Source organism: Cnephaeus nilssonii, assembly GCF_951640355.1.
Source record: "Cnephaeus nilssonii genome assembly, chromosome: 14".
NCBI lineage: Eukaryota > Metazoa > Chordata > Mammalia > Chiroptera > Vespertilionidae > Cnephaeus > Cnephaeus nilssonii.
The window spans coordinates 77,276,811-77,294,265 of record NC_137085.1 but is presented as its reverse complement, the minus strand read 5'-3'; the positions used below and the strand labels follow the sequence as shown (position 1 = coordinate 77,294,265).

General features: G+C 56.0%; 1 protein-coding gene across 2 annotated transcripts in view; it reads left to right on the top strand.

Annotated features, from left to right (window-relative positions):
- Positions 1–17,024, top strand: part of SPTLC1 (serine palmitoyltransferase long chain base subunit 1) — an 84,902-nt gene extending 67,878 nt beyond the window's left edge. For both annotated transcript variants that reach the window (XM_079789754.1, XM_079789755.1), the window contains 4 exons: positions 1,282–1,336; positions 11,319–11,436; positions 14,407–14,480; positions 15,801–17,024. In XM_079789754.1, coding sequence (XP_079645880.1) covers positions 1,282–1,336; positions 11,319–11,436; positions 14,407–14,480; positions 15,801–15,894 — 341 coding nt within the window. In that variant the 3' untranslated portion in view covers positions 15,895–17,024. The remainder of the gene's footprint in view (positions 1–1,281; positions 1,337–11,318; positions 11,437–14,406; positions 14,481–15,800) is intronic.
- The last annotated feature ends 431 nt before the right edge of the window (positions 17,025–17,455 follow it).

The following is a 17,455-nucleotide window of genomic DNA, read 5'->3' as shown; positions in this document are numbered from 1 at the left end:
GCTTGAATTTCAAATTTTCTAAGTTTCTAAATTTTCAACTTTGGTTTTTAATTCAGAGAATTGGGCACCATGAGTGTTTTCTGGACACTTTACCGCACCTGCCCGGCAGGTGGCCTGGCCCTCCAGCCTCCTGCTCGGGTAGTTTAGTTTTTCAATTTTTTTCTTGAGAAAATGGAAAATATCAAGGAAAACATCATAAACATTATTACATGCAGTCTCTATTTTTTACCAGATTGTTTACCAGTTTGATATTTCTGTAATAAATATCTTGGTACCCTTTTATCCTTAGCCAAATTATTTGTAGAATTTAATAAGAACAAGAGCCATTGTTTTGCTGTGGAAAACGTCATCCCAGATTTGCTAAAAAGCATGAAAAGGTATCAGTATGTGCCAAGGATGAAAGCTTGGGCCTCCAGAAGCATTTCTGGCCGCCTGTCTGTGTGTTGTTAGTATATGGAAGGGTTTGCAGCATTTTAAATTGATGAACTTGAAGTGGACCTTTATATATATATATTTCTTTTATTGATTTCAGAGAGGAAGGGAGAGGGAGAAAGAGATAGAAACATCAGTGATGAGAGAGAATCATTGATTGGCTGCCTCCTGCACGCCCCCCACTGGGAATCAAGTCCACAACCTAGGCATGTGCCCTTGGCTGGAATCAAACCTGGGACCCTTCAGTCCGCAGGCCGACGCTCTGTCCACTGAGCCAAACCGGCTAGGACTTGAAATGGATCCTTAAAAAATATTTTTGGATTAGTAATACCAAGTTTTCCAAATATGTATTTGACCCTTAGACAACACGGGTTTAAACTTCCCAGGTCCTTGTGTATGCGATGTTTTTCAATAAATACCTGCACCATCTTCCATTGATTGGAGGATGCTGAGGTCCTACTGTGTGCATTGATCTGTGCCATGTCATATGCATCTGCGGATTTTGGTATTCCCCACAAATGCCAAGGGACAACTTAAGTTTTTAAAAGTCAGAAGTTAAACTCAGCCTGGCCAGTGTGGCTCAGTGGTTGAGTGTCATTCTATGAACCAAGAGGTCAAGGTTCGATTCCCAGTCAGGGCACATGCCCGGGTTGCGGGCTCGATCCTTGGTGAGGGTAGGGTGTGCAGGAGGCAGCCAATCAATGATTCTCTCTCATCATTGATGTTTCTCTCTCTCTCTGAAATGAAGTAAAAATATATATATATATTATAAAAAATTTTTACTCGGATTTTCTAAGCCTTGCATTGTCCAAGGGTCAACTGCACTAAGGAATGTTTTTTTTTCACCAGGTATTTTTGCAGTGTTGAAGGAAAAGTGCAAACGAATTCATAAAGCTTTACAAGGGTAAGTTTTCTATGTTTTCAACCAGCTTAAAGTTTACCTGCTCCACATATAAACAATTAATGAAAATTTTCAATGTCGTCTCTTTAGTTTGGGGTATATTTGATTGGCTCGGATCAGTTTGACTGAATTGCAACTAAGAAACCAAAACCTCGGTTCCCTCAGGTTTCTCTGTCTGCATGAAACCAGAGCATCCACTGTGTCGTTATGTTAAGGAATCATGATTGTTTTTCTAGAGTGATGCACGCTCAATAATAAAATATGCTAGCAGTGCACAAGATCAAAACAGCACATGCCCTGGCGCACAGCCACCAGAGTGGTCAGCATGAGCTCTGGGCACGCCACGCCTGCAGGAGCAAGAGGCCGGCACGTGCCGCTCATTGGTGACTGTGCACGTACTGTCCACAGGCCTTGGGATTACTAAGTTGTATTCCAAGTTAATATGAGAAAAGAAACAAGTGACATTGGAGTGAGCCTGATGTTTGAGTGACATTGGAGTGAGCCTGTTACTTGTTTTCACGACACAAGAGAACTTCAAGATTCCTCGAGTGAGAACATGGAGGTTGGTGACAGTTTCAGGCGGGTTTCTGGTCTTACAGAAAATGATCTCACATTGCCCAGGGCGTTTCTTTCTGCCTTTTCTAAGGTGAAACCTGCCTTTTTGGTGATGTAAGGCATCTCTCTATTGCCAGATATGGAAACTAGAAACGTTTGTAAAAGAAAAGGCCAGGTGAGAAGCCAGCAGCTCACAGCTGTGCCAGGCAAAGGAGGGGCAGAAGCGATCCAGTCTGGGTGTGTCTGCCTAAGCATACCGCAGCTCCTGCCTCATTTATGGTGGAGAGGCCCAGAGTGGGCGCTTCCAGTCGCGCTGGTGATGACCTGTGAACGTACGGCACAGCCCCTCCGTGCGTCGCCATCAGCCCAGGAGCAGTGCCTCCCGCTGCGGGCAGGGTGCTGTGCTTCGTTTGCAAGGCTGGCCCTCCACTTTCCCCAGCTCCTGCCACCGTTCATCTCTCCAGTGTGTTTAACCTCTGCCTGTCCATCTGCGTTGAGCTGCACCCATGCCTCCTGCTCTCACTGGGAACTCCCTCGTCTCTCCTAACAAGCCCGTGCACTTCGGGCTTCTGAACCGTCTCCCCTGTGTTACAGCCAAAGTAATGTTCTCCAGCATCACAGCTCTCTTTCTGAAGACGGGCGTGGCTTTGGTGGCGCCTCCTCTTTGTCATGGGTCTCTCCCCGGCCAGAGTCGTGTGATTAGCACTCAGCTGCACTGTCCTCTCTGTAGTGTACCTTCCTTTCCCTGGCTCCCCTTCACCTCCAGCGGCTAGCCCACTCTGCTTCTCCGGTAGCTCACCTCCTCCACGTCCTCGCCCCTCATCTGCACTTGAAACTCTTGAGTCTGCCTCTACTCTCACGCTTCTCCCAGACGGTGCCCGTGGAGGCCACGCTCACTGCCTCGTTGCTGCATCCAGCAGTCTTCTGCGCCCCTCTTTCCTCCCGTACCTCCTTGGAGGATTATGTTCTTGCATCCTGGAGCTTCCATCGTGACCTCTCTGTGGGCAACTCACAGATTTGCATCTCCAATGTGTCCCACTCTTTAGGGTTCCAGGTCTCACGTCCAGGGCTTATTACTGAGTAGTTCTACGTGGAGGACTCCACAGGTACCTCAGACCGACCCGCAGTAAGGCAGGTGTGGGAGCACACCACACAGGTACCCAGATATTCAGAGGTGACGGGAGACAAAACAGCGAGGACGCCCGTGTGGCGAGAGGGGAGAAAGGCCAGGGCGTGCAGGGCTCGGAGGCCGTGACAAGAACCCGGCTCCGATAGGAAGCCGTGGCCTGCTTCTGAGCAAAAGGTGGCAGGACGTGACTGAATGGCATCTTAGCAAAGCCACTCTTGTGCTGTGTGAAGAAGTAGATAATACTCTGGTGGCGAGTACCGAGGCAAGGAGGCCAGTGAGGACGAGGTGCGGTGACTTTGACCTTCCTACCAGAGTAGATTTTGGATGGAGTTTGAAGCTGGATTTGCCAGAAGTTCATATTCCAGTGAGTGAGAAAGAGAAGACGCAAGCTTGAGCTTAAGGTTTTTGGTCTGAGTAACTAGACAGCGTTGCTAGTCAGCGAGATGGTTAGAACTACTGGGGCAGTGTGTTGGGCAGGTCAGTGTGGCTGTTAAGCTCGAAATGCCATCAGACGTCTGGGAGATGTAGCCGCTTAAGTTTACGGGAGAGGCCTCAGGGTCAATTGCATATAAACAGTATTTCAAGCATTTCAGTGTGAAGTGGGCAGGAGCCAGGAGGAGACTGAGAAAGAGTGAGGAGAGTCTAGTGAAGACAGTGGCGCAGGCCACGTGTCCCCGCTGCTGCGAGCTGGGCCTCCGTTTCCCGCCTGAGGCCGAGCAGTGTCGGGAGCAGCAGGTGCAAAGGCCTGGCAGAAGCAGGGTCCGGAGAGACCGGGAGGGAGAGATGGGACACAGTCGCATGACAATTCTGAGGAGTTTGGCTGTTCAGAGAGAGAGAGAGGATGGTGACTGGAGGAAGAAAACGGGTGAAGGAAGGAAGTTTGTTTTGATGCTAGCACAGTCAGTTTACAAAAACACCACCTCCTTTCTTCACCGGTTGGTCTCTGTCACATACCAGTTTCCCAGTTGTAGCTGAATCTGGTTTTTAGCCGTCTTTTCTCCTTCATTGGTTTACTTGTTCAATCCTTAGACTGTTTTAAATACCATCTGTTTTTATCACTGTATAGCTTTTGGCATATGTGCTGCCAAAGTGAGCACAGATCGCCATATAAGTTTTGCAGTAAGTTCAAGTTTCACCAAAAATATTACTAGAATTTTTATTGTAATTGCATTAAATGTTTTGATGAATGTGGAGTGAATTTGTATCCACTTATTTGAATTTTCCTTTGTGTCTTTTAACGGAAATTTAAAATTTTTCTCTAAAGCTCTTTTATGGGCCTTTAACCTTTTGCACTCGGATGTCGAGTGTGACTCGACACGGTTAGCATCGGTAGCAGCTCGTATGTCGAATTGTATTGAATGTATCAATAATTTGAAATATAAAAAAATCCAAATAAATAAGTTTGTATGAAAAGAAACTCCAGTTTTTTATTCTACTGCCGTGCTTTGTAAAATCTGGGGTATTTAAAAAATTAAATCCTGAGTAAAATAAAGGAATCGAGAAAAAAGCAAGCGAGTGCAAAGGGTTAAAGGTTATTTGTAGGTATCCTATAGATTTTATTTCTATTACTAGCGTTCCCGTTGCAGGAAAAATCCTGCAATAGGGTTTCCTGTTGCACTCTACCCCACCCTGCCTGCTCTCCTCCCTTGTCCCCCGCCCCGCGATCTCCGCCAGCCCCCCTGCCTTTCTAACTTCTCTGCCAGCCCGCTCTCCTTCCTTCTTCCCTGGCCCCGCCTCCGCTCCTCCCTTCTCCCCCGGCCCGCCTTCTCTGCCAGCCCGCCTACTTTTCCCTTCTCCCCTGGCCCCGCCTCCGCTCTTCCCTTCTCCCCTGGCCCCGCCTCTGCTCCTCCCTTCTCCCCCGGCCCCGCCTCCGCTCCTCCCTTCTCCCCCGGCCCGCCTTCTCTGCCAGCCCGCCTACTGTTCCCTTCTCCCCCGGCCCCGCCTCCGCTCTTCCCTTCTCCCCGGCCCCGCCTCCGCTCCTCCCTTCTCCCCCGTCCCCGCCTCCTCTCCTCCCTTCTCCCCTGGCCCCGCCTCCGCTCCTCCCTTCTCCCCCGGCCCCGCCTCCGCTCTTCCCTTCTCCCCCGGCCCCGCCTCCGCTCCTCCCTTCTCCCCCGGCCCGCCTTCTCTGCCAGCCCGCCTGCTGTTCCCTTCTCCCCCGGCCCCGCCTCCGCTCTTCCCTTCTCCCCCGGCCCTGCCTCCGCTCCTCCCTTCTCCCCCGGCCCCGCCTCCTCTCCTCCCTTCTCCCCTGGCCACGCCTCCGCTCCTCCCTTCTCCCCTGGCCCCGCCTCCGCTCCTCCCTTCTCCCCCGGCCCGCCTTCTCTGCCAGCCCGCCTGCTGTTCCCTTCTCCCCCGGCCCCGCCTCCGCTCCTCCCTTCTCCCCCAGCCCGCCTTCTCTGCCAGCCCGCCTGCTCCTCCCTTCTCCCCCGGCCCCGCCTCCGCTCCTCCCTTCTCCCCTGGCCCCGCCTCTGCTCTTCCCTTCTCCCCTGGCCCCGCCTCCGCTCCTCCCTTCTCCACCGGCCCCGCCTCCGCTCTTCCCTTCTCCCCCGGCCCCGCCTCCGCTCCTCCCTTCTCCCCCGGCCCCGCCTCCTCTCCTCCCTTCTCCCCTGGCCCCGCCTCCGCTCCTCCCTTCTCCCCTGGCCCCGCCTCCGCTCCTCCCTTCTCCCCCGGCCCGCCTTCTCTGCCAGCCCGCCTGCTGTTCCCTTCTCCCCCGGCCCCGCCTCCGCTCCTCCCTTCTCCCCCAGCCCGCCTTCTCTGCCAGCCCGCCTGCTCCTCCCTTCTCCCCCGGCCCCGCCTCCGCTCCTCCCTTCTCCCCTGGCCCCGCCTCCGCTCTTCCCTTCTCCCCTGGCCCCGCCTCCGCTCCTCCCTTCTCCACCGGCCCCGCCTCCGCTCCTCCCTTCTCCCCCGGCCCGCCTCCGCTCCTCCCTTCTCCCCCGGCCCCGCCTCCGCTCCTCCCTTCTCCCCCGGCCCCGCCTCCACTCCTCCCTTCTCCCCTGGCCCCGCCTCCTCTCCTCCCTTCTCCCCCGGCCCTCCTTCTCTGCCAGCCCGCCTGCTGTTCCCTTCTCCCCCAGCCCCGCCTCCGCTCCTCCCTTCTCCCCCGGCCCCGCCTCCGCTCCTCCCTTCTCCCCTGGCCCCGCCTCCTCTCCTCCCTTCTCCCCCGGCCCGCCTTCTCTGCCAGCCCGCCTGCTGTTCCCTTCTCCCCCGGCCCCGCCTCCGCTCCTCCCTTCTCCCCTGGCCCCGCCTCCGCTCCTCCCTTCTCCCCCGGCCCCGCCTCCGCTCCTCCCTTCTCCCCCGGCCCCGCCTCCTCTCCTCCCTTCTCCCCCGGCCCCGCCTCCTCTCCTCCCTTCTCCCCTGGCCCCGCCTCCTCTCTTCCCTTCTCCCCCGGCCCGCCTTCTCTGCCAGCCCGCCTGCTGTTCCCTTCTCCCTCGGCCCCGCCTCCGCTCTTCCCTTCTCCCCCGGCCCCGCCTCCGCTCTTCCCTTCTCCCCCGGCCCCGCCTCCGCTCCTCCCTTCTCCCCCGGCCCCGCCTCCACTCCTCCCTTCTCCCCTGGCCCCGCCTCCTCTCCTCCCTTCTCCCCCGGCCCTCCTTCTCTGCCAGCCCGCCTGCTGTTCCCTTCTCCCCCAGCCCCGCCTCCGCTCCTCCCTTCTCCCCCGGCCCCGCCTCCGCTCCTCCCTTCTCCCCTGGCCCCGCCTCCTCTCCTCCCTTCTCCCCCGGCCCGCCTTCTCTGCCAGCCCGCCTGCTGTTCCCTTCTCCCCCGGCCCCGCCTCCGCTCCTCCCTTCTCCCCTGGCCCCGCCTCCGCTCCTCCCTTCTCCCCCGGCCCCGCCTCCGCTCCTCCCTTCTCCCCCGGCCCCGCCTCCTCTCCTCCCTTCTCCCCCGGCCCCGCCTCCTCTCCTCCCTTCTCCCCTGGCCCCGCCTCCTCTCTTCCCTTCTCCCCCGGCCCGCCTTCTCTGCCAGCCCGCCTGCTGTTCCCTTCTCCCTCGGCCCCGCCTCCGCTCCTCCCTTCTCCCCCGGCCCGCCTTCTCTGCCAGTCCGCCTGTTTTTCCCTTCTCCCCCGGCCCCGCCTCCACTCCTCACTTCTCCCCCGGCCCCGCCTCCGCTCTTCCCTTCTCCCCCGGCCCCGCCTCCGCTCCTCCCTTCTCCCCCGGCCCGCCTTCTCTGCCAGTCCGCCTGTTTTTCCCTTCTCCCCCGGCCCCGCCTCCGCTCCTCCCTTCTCCCCCGGCCCGCCTTCTCTGCCAGCCCGCCTGCTTTTCTAACTTCTCCGCCAGCCCGCTCTCCTTCCTTCTCCCCCGGCCCCGCCTCCGCTCCTCCCTTCTCCCCTGGTCCCGCCTCTGCTCCTCCCTTCTCCCCTGGCCCCGCCTCCGCTCCTCCCTTCTCCCCCGGCCCCGCCTCCGCTCCTCCCTTCTCCCCTGGCCCCGCCTCCGCTCCTCCCTTCTCCCCTGGTCCCGCCTCTGCTCCTCCCTTCTCCCCCGGCCCCGCCTCCGCTCCTCCCTTCTCCCCCGGCCCCGCCCCTTCTCCCCCAGCCCCGCCTGCTCAACTTCCTTCTCCCCCCGCCCCGCCTCCGCTCCTCCCTTCTCTTCCCCCCCCCAGCCCCCCCCCCCGGCTTGCTTGCTTCTCTGCAGCTTTGCTCCCTTCTGCAGCTCTTGGCTTCTTTCTACGCTGTCGCGATATGCAAATCAGCCGCCATCTTTGTTGGGATAATTTGCATATTCGCCCTGATTGGTTGGTGGGCGTGGCTTGGCTGGGGGCGTGGCTTGGTTGTAGCGAAGGTGCGGTCAATTTGCATATTTGTCTATTATTAGATTAGATGAGTAGGATTGTTTTTTCTTTTATATTTTCTTTTTAATTCTCACCTGAGGATATTTTTCCATTGATTTTTAGAAAGTGGAAGAGAGAGGGAAAAACAGAGAGAAATATCGATGTGACAGAAACACTTCGATTGGTTGCCTCCTGCACACGCCCCGACCAGGGCCCGGGCTGGGAGGAGCCTGTAACCGAGGTACATGCCCTTGACTGGAATCGAACTTGGGACCGACCCTTCAGTCCGCAGGCTGACACTCTATCCACTGAGCCAAACCGGCTAGGGCTATATTTTCTGATTATTGCTGACTTACAAGAATGTTCTTGTTTTCTCTAAACTAATCTTACATTCAGCAGTAGTTCTTTTCTCTAACTGATCGTACATTCCAATAGTTCTTTTCAGTCTGTTGTGATGATGCACATAGAAATCCTATTATCTGCTCTAATGTTTTTCTCTTCCTTCTTAATTCTTAAATAATTTTAATTATTTTTCTTCTTTTATTGCATTGCTCTGTGTCTCTAACAGACTACTGAATAGGCAGTTGTAGCAAACATCCTTCTCATTCCCAGTATAAAAGTGTTTTCTTTATTCAGTATAAAACATCATACAGTAGGGTTTTGGAGGGTGGCCTTTATCAAATTATTCCTAGATTTGGAGATTTTTTAAAAAATTATAAATTTGTCTCATGCTAAATTGCACTGATATATATATACCATATGTGTGTGTGTGTGTGTGTGTGTGTGTGTGTCCTATCTAATAATAGAGTAATATGCAAATTAACCGTACCTCTGTGACAAAATGGCGGCCCCCATAGCCACAAGATGGCGACGCCCAGTCCTCTCAGCCCCGCCGGAGTCCCCCAGTCCCAGGGAGGGCTGCCGCTGAGAGCCGGGCAGCCCGGGTGTCCGGCTGGGAGGTGCCGGGGACCCCATGCTACCATGCCCTCCCAGAGGCAGCCCGGGGTGTCAGGCTGGGAGGCGTCTGTCCCCCACGCCGCCATCCCCTCCCAGAGGCAGCCCGGGGTGTCTGGATGGGAGGCGTCTGTCCCCCACGCCGCCATCCCCTCCCAGAGGCAGCCCTGGGTGTCCGGCTGGGCTGGGAGGCGTCCGCGCCCCCACGCCGCCATCCCCTCCCAGAGCAGCCCGGGGTGTCCGGCTGGGCTGGGAGGCGTCCGCGCCCCCACGCCGCCATCCCCTCCCAGAGGCAGCCCGGGGTGTCCGGCTGGGCTGGGAGGCGTCCGCGCCCCCACGCCGCCATCCCCTCCCAGAGGCAGCCCGGGGTGTCCGGCTGGGCTGGGAGGCGTCCGCGCCCCCACGCCGCCATCCCCTCCCAGAGGCAGCCCGGGGTGTCTGGATGGGAGGCGTCCGCGCCCCCACGCCGCCATCCCCTCCCAGAGGCAGCCCGGAGTGTCCGGCTGGGCTGGGAGGCGTCCGCGCCCCCACGCCGCCATCCCCTCCCAGAGGCAGCCCGGAGTGTCTGGATGGGAGGCGTCTGTCCCCCACACCGCCATCCCCTCCCAGAGGCAGCCCTGGGTGTTCGGCTGGGAGGCGTCCGCGCCCCCACGCCACCATCCCCTCCCAGAGGCAGTCCAGGGTGTCTGGCTGGGAGGCGCCTGCGCCCCCACGCCGCCATCCCCTCCCAGAGGCAGCCCAGGGTGTCTGGCTGGGAGGCGCCTGCGCCCCCAGGGAGCGATTCAAGTACTGATGATTCTACCAAAGGAAAAGTTTAGAGAAAGAGAGGACAGAAAAGGAATACAAGGAGAAAAGAAAGGACAAAAGATGAAACATCAAGAAAAAGAAAGAGAAGAAAAAAAGGAAGAAACAACCACATGATATCACCTTTCCAAGTCTCATGAAATTCCTGTTTAAGGAGTTTATTTTATGACACTTTTAGTTTGGGTTTACATTTTTCCTGGTTTGTCAAGACCATGGCAGGTACACTGTCCAATATGTTTTTTTTAAAAATACATTTTATTGATTTTTTACAGAGAGGAAGGGAAAGGGATAGAGAGCTAGAAACATCTATGAGAGAGAAACATTGATCAGCTGCCTCCTGCAGTATGTGCCCCCAACCAAGGTACATGCCCTTGACCTGAATCGAACTCGGGACCCTTGAGTCTGCAGGCCGACACTGCATCCACTGAGCCAAACCAGTTAGAGCTGTCTAATATGTTAAAGAAAAAACCCTATCTAATAAAGAGGGAATATGCAGGGGAGGGCATTTGGGGGTGACTGGGCTGTCAGGGGAGAACAGTTGGAAATGATCTGGCTGGCAGGGGAACAGTTAGGCGTCGATCAGGCTGGCAGGGGAGTGGTTAGGGGGTGATCAGGCTGGCAGGCAGAAGTGGTTAGGGGCAATCAGGCAGGCAGGCGAGCAGTTGGGAGCCAGCAGTCCCGGATTGTGAAAGGGATGTCTGACTGCCTCTTTAGGCCCGATCCTAAAGAGGCAGTCAGACATCCCCCAAGGGGTCCCAGATTGGAGAGAGTGCAGGACACCCTCCCCCAGTGCACGAATTTTGTTCACTGGGCCTCTAGTATATATATATATTGTTGTTGACATTATTACAGATGTCTCCCTTTTCCTTCCTCTTTGCCCCCTTCCATACAGCCCCGCTCTGTCCCAGGGCTTCCCCATGCTATAGTTTCTGATGTTAGGCCACCCTTGCATTTCTGACTAAACTCCTACTCGATTACAATAAGTTTCTACGCTAATATATTTAGTTAGCTTGTATTTTAATTTGAATTCTTATATCCATAATTATAATTTAAATGTAGCCTGGTCCCCCCCAACTGCCCTCCCCTGCAGGCCTGGTTGCTCCCAACTGCCCTCCCCTGCCAGCCATCTTGTGTCCACATGGGGGCAGCCATCTTTGACCACACGGGGGCGGCAACCTTGTGTGTTGAAGTGACGGTCAATTTGCATATTACCTCGTTATATAGGATTATGTATAACGGGATATTGTAAAAATTAAGTTACAAAATTGTTATTAAAGTGTTCTTACATATTGTTCTTACATATTAAAGTGTTCTTACATATTGGCTGGGCCACAAAAATATTCATTGTGGGCTGCATGCGGCCCGTGGGCCACGAGTTTGACATGGTTGGTGTAGAGCATGATGGTGCAGCCCCTCCCTGCAGTGGGAGTGACAGCTGAGACCAGGCACAACCAGCACTGGCCACCGGAGGGTGGGAGAGAGCAGGTGAAGAGAGGAAACAGCGGGGCTGGGGACCTGTGAGGAGCCACCTGAGGAGAGGCCACCTGAGCCTGTGACATGTGACCCAGCAGCCGGGCCCTCCCTCCCAGCCCTCTCGCAGGAGCACGAGGCAGGCTCCTGGACTGCGAGCACCGCCCAGAGCGTGCATTGACTGTGGTCGGAACCAGAATTGCACCTCCGAATGCTCCTGTAGAAGTCGGTGTGAGTGGCGTGCTGATGCAGACTGTGTGCAGTTATTAGTGTGGAGACGCCAAGCCGCAGGGCGTCTCTGACTGTGTGTCTCCCCTCCAGCATTTCTGGGCTGAAAGTGGTGGGGGAGGCCCTGTCCCCAGCCTTCCACCTGCAGCTGGAAGCCAGCACTGGGTCCCGCGAGCAGGACGCCAAGCTGCTGCAGGAGATCGTCCGTCAGGTGAGTGCCAGCCCTCCCAGCGGTTCTGCTTGCCCCACACCTCCCCTGACCCGAGCAGCCTTTTCTGTCATTTCACAGCTCTCTTTGCCCGGGGTAGGGGGATGGGAGTGTGTGGTCCCCCTCACGCACTCTGTTTGCCCGGGGTAGGGGGATGGGAGTGTGTGGTCCCCCTCACGCACTCTCTTTGCCCGGGGTAGGGGGATGGGAGTGTGTGGTCCCCCTCACGCACTCTGTTTGCCCGGGGTAGGGGGATGGGAGTGTGTGGTCCCCCTCACGCACTCTGTTTGCCCGGGGTAGAGGGGATGGGAGTGTGTGGTCCCCCTCACGCACTCTCTTTGCCCGGGGTAGGGGGATGGGAGTGTGTGGTCCCCCTCACGCACTCTCTTTGCCCGGGGTAGGGGGATGGGAGTGTGTGGTCCCCCTCACGCACTCTCTTTGCCTGGGGGTAGGGGGATGGGAGTGTGTGGTCCCCCTCAGCACTCTGTTTGCCCGGGGTAGGGAGATGGGAGTGTGTGGTCCCCCTTACGCACTCTGTTTGCCCGGGGTAGGGGGATGGGAGTGTGTGGTCCCCCTCACGCACTCTCTTTGCCTGGGGGTAGGGGGATGGGAGTGTGTGGTCCCCCTCACGCACTCTCTTTGCCTGGGGGTAGGGGGATGGGAGTGTGTGGTCCCCCTCACGGAATGGTGCTCGTGCCCAGTTGAGTGTAGCATGTCTGACAGGGACACTCACACGGCTAGTGGTTCCAGCTTGCGCTGAGGGCGCTGTGTTCTGGGCCACATGGTGTTCACATGAAAATACTCTTCTTCTACTGAGTAACCTTCCAGAAAACCCTTTTGCTTACCATGTCACCACCAGGCTTTCTTACACGTGTGGGGGCCTCATGGTGTGTAGTGGCCCGGGCAGCACGCGACAGCTGACTGTCAGGGCGAATCCCAGCAGAGCTAGAAACAGGTGTGGTGACCTTGTAACGGAGGCCACTTTGCAGCCATGGCTAAGTTGATGTCAATGTATTTAATGTCTGAGAGTCAGTTTACCACTAACCCAGAGGAGTCCCCTGGGGAAGACCACTTGCCCTTTTCTGTTCAGCGGCCCCTTGCCCCCCCTTTCCTCCATGCCGCTCCCCCCAGTAGTGCCCAGGGGCCCTGCGGCTCCGGAGCCTGCCTGCCTTGCACTGCCTTCGGAAGCACGCGGGAGTGAAACGGGATGCACGCTGTCCTCCACCTGCTCTCCGCGTCCCTCCGCCCCCGTCAGGGGGTGTGATGGCTGCCGGCTGCCGTGTGGCTCTCAGGATGGGCGCAGCGTGTGGCCACCTCTGGCTCACAGCTTGCCTCAGATGTCCTGTGTCCTGCGGTGTGTGCACCACATCGCCGGAACCACAGGCTCCTGGACAGCTTCATGCATCTGGCCATCGGGTCAGTGCCCTTACACAAACAGTATCGCCAGACGCAGAACGTGAGATCCCTGGTGAAGCTGGGTGCTCTCACCTGCCGAGGGAGGCAGTGGCACCGCTGTCCCGTCTGGTCAGACAGCTCTGCAGACGTGAAAAGACAGGATCTTAAGGGACCAACATCCGTCAGCCAGTTACTGCCTCGGTGTTTTTGTCAGTGTACAGACAGGAGGAGTGACGGCACCCTTAGATCCGCGTTTATACAGATGTGATGCCAAAGCAGTTTCTCGCTGAAACACCAGCTGAAGGTCAAGCCAGGCGGTCAGTGTGATCACAGGGCCTTCCTGTGCGGGGAGTTTGCTTCCCGGGCAGGAGTGGCCACTGCAGAGCAGGCCTGGAACCGCGTTGGGGCTCACGGCGCCCGTCTCTGCACACGTGTGTGTGTATGTGTGTGTGCGCGCGCACGCGCATGGGACATGGGCCTTCCCTTGGGTTGGGGCCAGAGCCCAGCTCCGGCCTGCTTCTCACTGCACGGCAGCGGCAGTGTATCTCGCTGTCCCTGCAGAGACAAGGTGGCGGTGGGTGGGGGCGGGCAAGATCGCCCTCTAGCAGAGAGCCTGGTGGCCGAGTGAGCAGGGCAGGCTCTGGGTCAGCACTGTCTGCCACGCACATGTGGGAGGTAGGAGAGCTCTCACGTGGGTGTCTCGCCACAGGTTCCACCTCAGAGCCGGTGGTCCCGCCCTCCCCACTCTTCCCAGTGCCTGAGGGACAGGAGAACCAGAGCTGTGAGCCTTAAGCTTTGTAGAACTGAAAGGGTTTGTCGAGTTGCTTGACAGAACGCCGTCTGTACACACTGAGGTGGGTTGGATGCTTCTTACTAGCCAGGCTGGGGGCAGCCGGGCCGGCATCCACTTCTGGACGCAGATCAGCCCGTGCCATCCCGGGTGCCCGTCCTTGGCCCTCGGAAACCCTGCCCTGCCACTTACAGAACGCCCTCCTGCGGCTGCCTGGCCGCCACGCACAGGGCTAACTCCTTGTGCCACCACATGCTCCTTTTTACAAGTGTGACTCGAACCCAAACACCTCGTCTCCCCAGAGAGGAAACCATGGTAACTCGCTCCCTTCCTCTGATTCATTAGCCTTCGTTCTGATCGAGGGTGTTTCCAGTCCCGCCTGTCAGCAGGTGGCGCGGCCTGGGAGAGCGGCCTCAGGCGTGTGCAGCCGCCTGGCGGGCCGGGCGCTGGCCCCCGGGAGCGGGCGGTCAGAGGCAGCCAAGCTCCAAGCCCTTTATAGACGCTCTGCTGGCGCCAGGCCCAGTCCAGCTCGTGGGCCGCCTGCGGGCTTTGCTGGCATTGCCCATGTCCCAACTCTGCTTTGTCTGAAATGCCTACCAGCTACAATGAAGTCGACCGAACGCTCCGTCTCTGGTGGCTCCGGCCATATCGTTAAGTCCTGCTGGCCACGCGGGCTCCCGCCGTGGTGGCCGGCTCTGGGGATCTGGCTGCTCTCACTGGTCTCCCGCGTCGGCCTGCCGCAGGGGTGCCCCGTGCGCCTGCCGTGGCTGACTGCCCTCTTCCTGCAGTGCATGGACCGGAGCATCGCCCTCACCCAGGCGCGCTACCTGGAGAGAGAAGAGAAGTGCCTCCCGCCTCCAAGGTTGGTGACATGGAAGTATGGCCTCACTTTTTGTTCCTTCTCTAAAATCCGGGTGAGATGTGTCATGGTTTGAAGTTTTTGAAAGGCTATCACAGGGCAAGGAAGAATGTTTATCATTAAAATAGATACACCAACTGTTGTCTGTTTTCAAACTAGATGTTTTCACATTTTAACTGAAAAGCCCCCAGGACTCACAGTGTCCTCCTAGTTGACTGAGAAATGTCTGAGGTCCAAGAACTGAGATGGCAGATACCCCCGCCCCTCACAGCATACGGTGTGCGGCAGTGTCCGCAAACCTTTACAGCAGAACCCCAGGGAACCAGCAGAGGGGGATCGCAGGGGCAGGAGCCAGCGTGGGGGTGCGCCTGGACTCCTGGTTTAACACACCGACCCCCCTCTGCCCGCGTCCAGTGCAGTTGAAGGAGGGAGACCCTGAGGCATGGTTTGCAGGGCCACGGCATGGGGTCAGCGAGGTCACAGAGGAGTAGCCTGGGAGGGACTCGGGCTTCCGAGGACAGCTGACATGTAAGCTGAGCCCAGAAAATCGAGTATGTCAGACGACCTGGTAAGCATGGAGGCCTTCCAGAAGGGAGTAGAGTGCGTGGCATGGCGACCCCGGGTGCAGGTGGGAGCCAGAGCCCGACCGTGAAAGGCAGCAGCAAGAGCGAGCTTGGAGACGACCCAGAGGGCGCCGGTCTGCAGGCCCCTAGCAACAGCTCGCGAGCACCCTATGACGCTGCCCTCCTCGCTGCGCCCAGGCAGAGGTGTGACTGGTGTCAGGACGGGCCGCGGTGGCTTCGCCCTGGGCTCCATGCCCAGCACAGTGCAGCTCAGCAAATGTGTCCAGTCGATACAGTAGGTGTTTGTAGGGAACAGGCAGAACTGCTCTGAGGAGCTGATATTTGTCTTCAGTTTTCTGCAAACTTGAAAATGTTTGCCTTGCTGCAAAATACTGTAGAGCTTCCACATGACTTACTGAATTACAGGAGCAACTAGACAGTCCATTAATGGGAGGCATTGGAACTTTGGCCTGGGGTCTGGGACTGCTGAAGCAGTAGTTTATGTAAAAGACCAGGTTTCCTGGCGTCCCTGGACGGAGCCCCCTGCCAGGTCACGCTGAGTAGACACCCACTAACCGTCCAGACGGGAGCCATGAGCTCCTGAGACAGGTGGTGTCAGATGTTGGGGCCTGCAGGACAGAGGGCCCTGTCCCACCCTCACCTGCGGTCGTGGTAAGAACAGTTGCAGGCCTCAGGTCGGATGCACAAAGCGGACGGCAGGCTGAGCAGCGGACGTTTTGTGTCCTTCCTCATCTCGCAGCATCAGGGTGGTGGTCACCGTGGAGCAGACGGAAGAGGAGCTGGAGAGGGCCGCGTCCACGATCAAGGAGGTAGCCCAGGCGGTCCTGGTCTAGTCCCGCAGGCTCAGGGCTGGGCCGCCTGGCACACAGCCTCGCTGCGGCGCGTCGGAGGTCCGCACCGACTGGTCACCGGGCACGTGGCTGCAGCTTCAGCGTGACCATGCGAAGGATGCTGGTTATTTTCACAACGAAAACACATCTAAAAGCCCAGGAACTGGTGGCTGTTTTTTAAGGAAAACTGGTGAAAGCATACAACGGTATGAAATCATGCTGTTTAGTGCTATCTAAATGTTCACTGTACCAGTATTTTATCTTCTTCCTTTTGTTGTCATTGTTTAAAAATGGAGCTTCAGTTACCGTCCCTCCCTCCCTCCCTCCGGGTGAAGACTGGGCCCTCCTCGGGGCTTCCGCAGGAGCGCCCTGTGCGGCCTGGAGAAACGACCGCAGGCCCGGCTCAGCCCTCGCGCAGCTGCGCCGCGGGAGCTCAGTGTGGCTAACATACGAAGGAACACTTTTTTGTGCAGTTACAAACTTTCATTCCATTTACAAACACTAAGGATTGCCGTTACACCATTTCTGACAGCTGGTCTTAGCCTCTCTACCCAGAGAACAGCCATTAGACTTCCTGTGTGCGAATTTTAATCAGATCCTGTTCCATTTATTACGTGTAGACCTCATCTGCTTTAGGAAGAGGGTTACTGTGCCGATCCCAAAATATGAATCATCTCCTCAATGTTCTAGAATGCCTTGAATGGATTCCTAGGGACATAGAACTACAGGCTTTTTCTAAGCTAAGGAAAATGAGAAGTTTTTTCTTTTCAGCTTATTGATTCCAAATATCCAAAAATAATATAAAGCACTAAAAATTAAATTATGAAGCTGTACCTCAGCTGTTTTCCCTTAGCAAACCCAGTGAGGTGGTGGGAATATTTGTTATGGGCACCCATGTTGCATAAGTATTACACCTTTTTTTGTCTTACTAACGGTGAAGGAATAAAATTGTAGAAATGTCATTTTTATAACCTGTGTTCGCCATCCTTTAACACCTTTTTAAAATGTGGTTTTGATTTTGCTTGAGGTGCTTCGTCCATACGGCCTTGGGGCTGCTGCTGCTCACAGGTGCAGGGCTATTCGCAGGGTGAAATCTGTTTGTTTGTTAACGAAAATAAAGTCACATTCCTGATCATGAGTCTGTTTTTGTATGTCACATATTCAACAGAACACTCTCTTGATTTTACTTTTCTACAAATCTAGGATGTTATTTTTGTGGGAGTTGGGTGAGGTAGAAAAATATTAATTTCTTAGTACTGTGAAAAGTGGTGTCAGATGTTTGGTGCCTGCATAATTTCAATAATGTATCTGAAATTTCCTAGCTTCCTACTAATTTAAGCCTTGGCCACATAGAACTACAAACATACAAGAAACATTAGTTTATAAATGGTGAGGATAGTAACTTTTAAACTGCTTTGTACTTTCCAAGTCAAAATTGTAACAGCTGTGTTTATTGCTACTTCTAAAAAGTGATTGTAAATTCCCGGGTAAGATGGTAGAGCACATTATTTAACTTCAATCCTCAAAAAAAATGCCAACATTTTAAATAAAAATAATGTTTTTA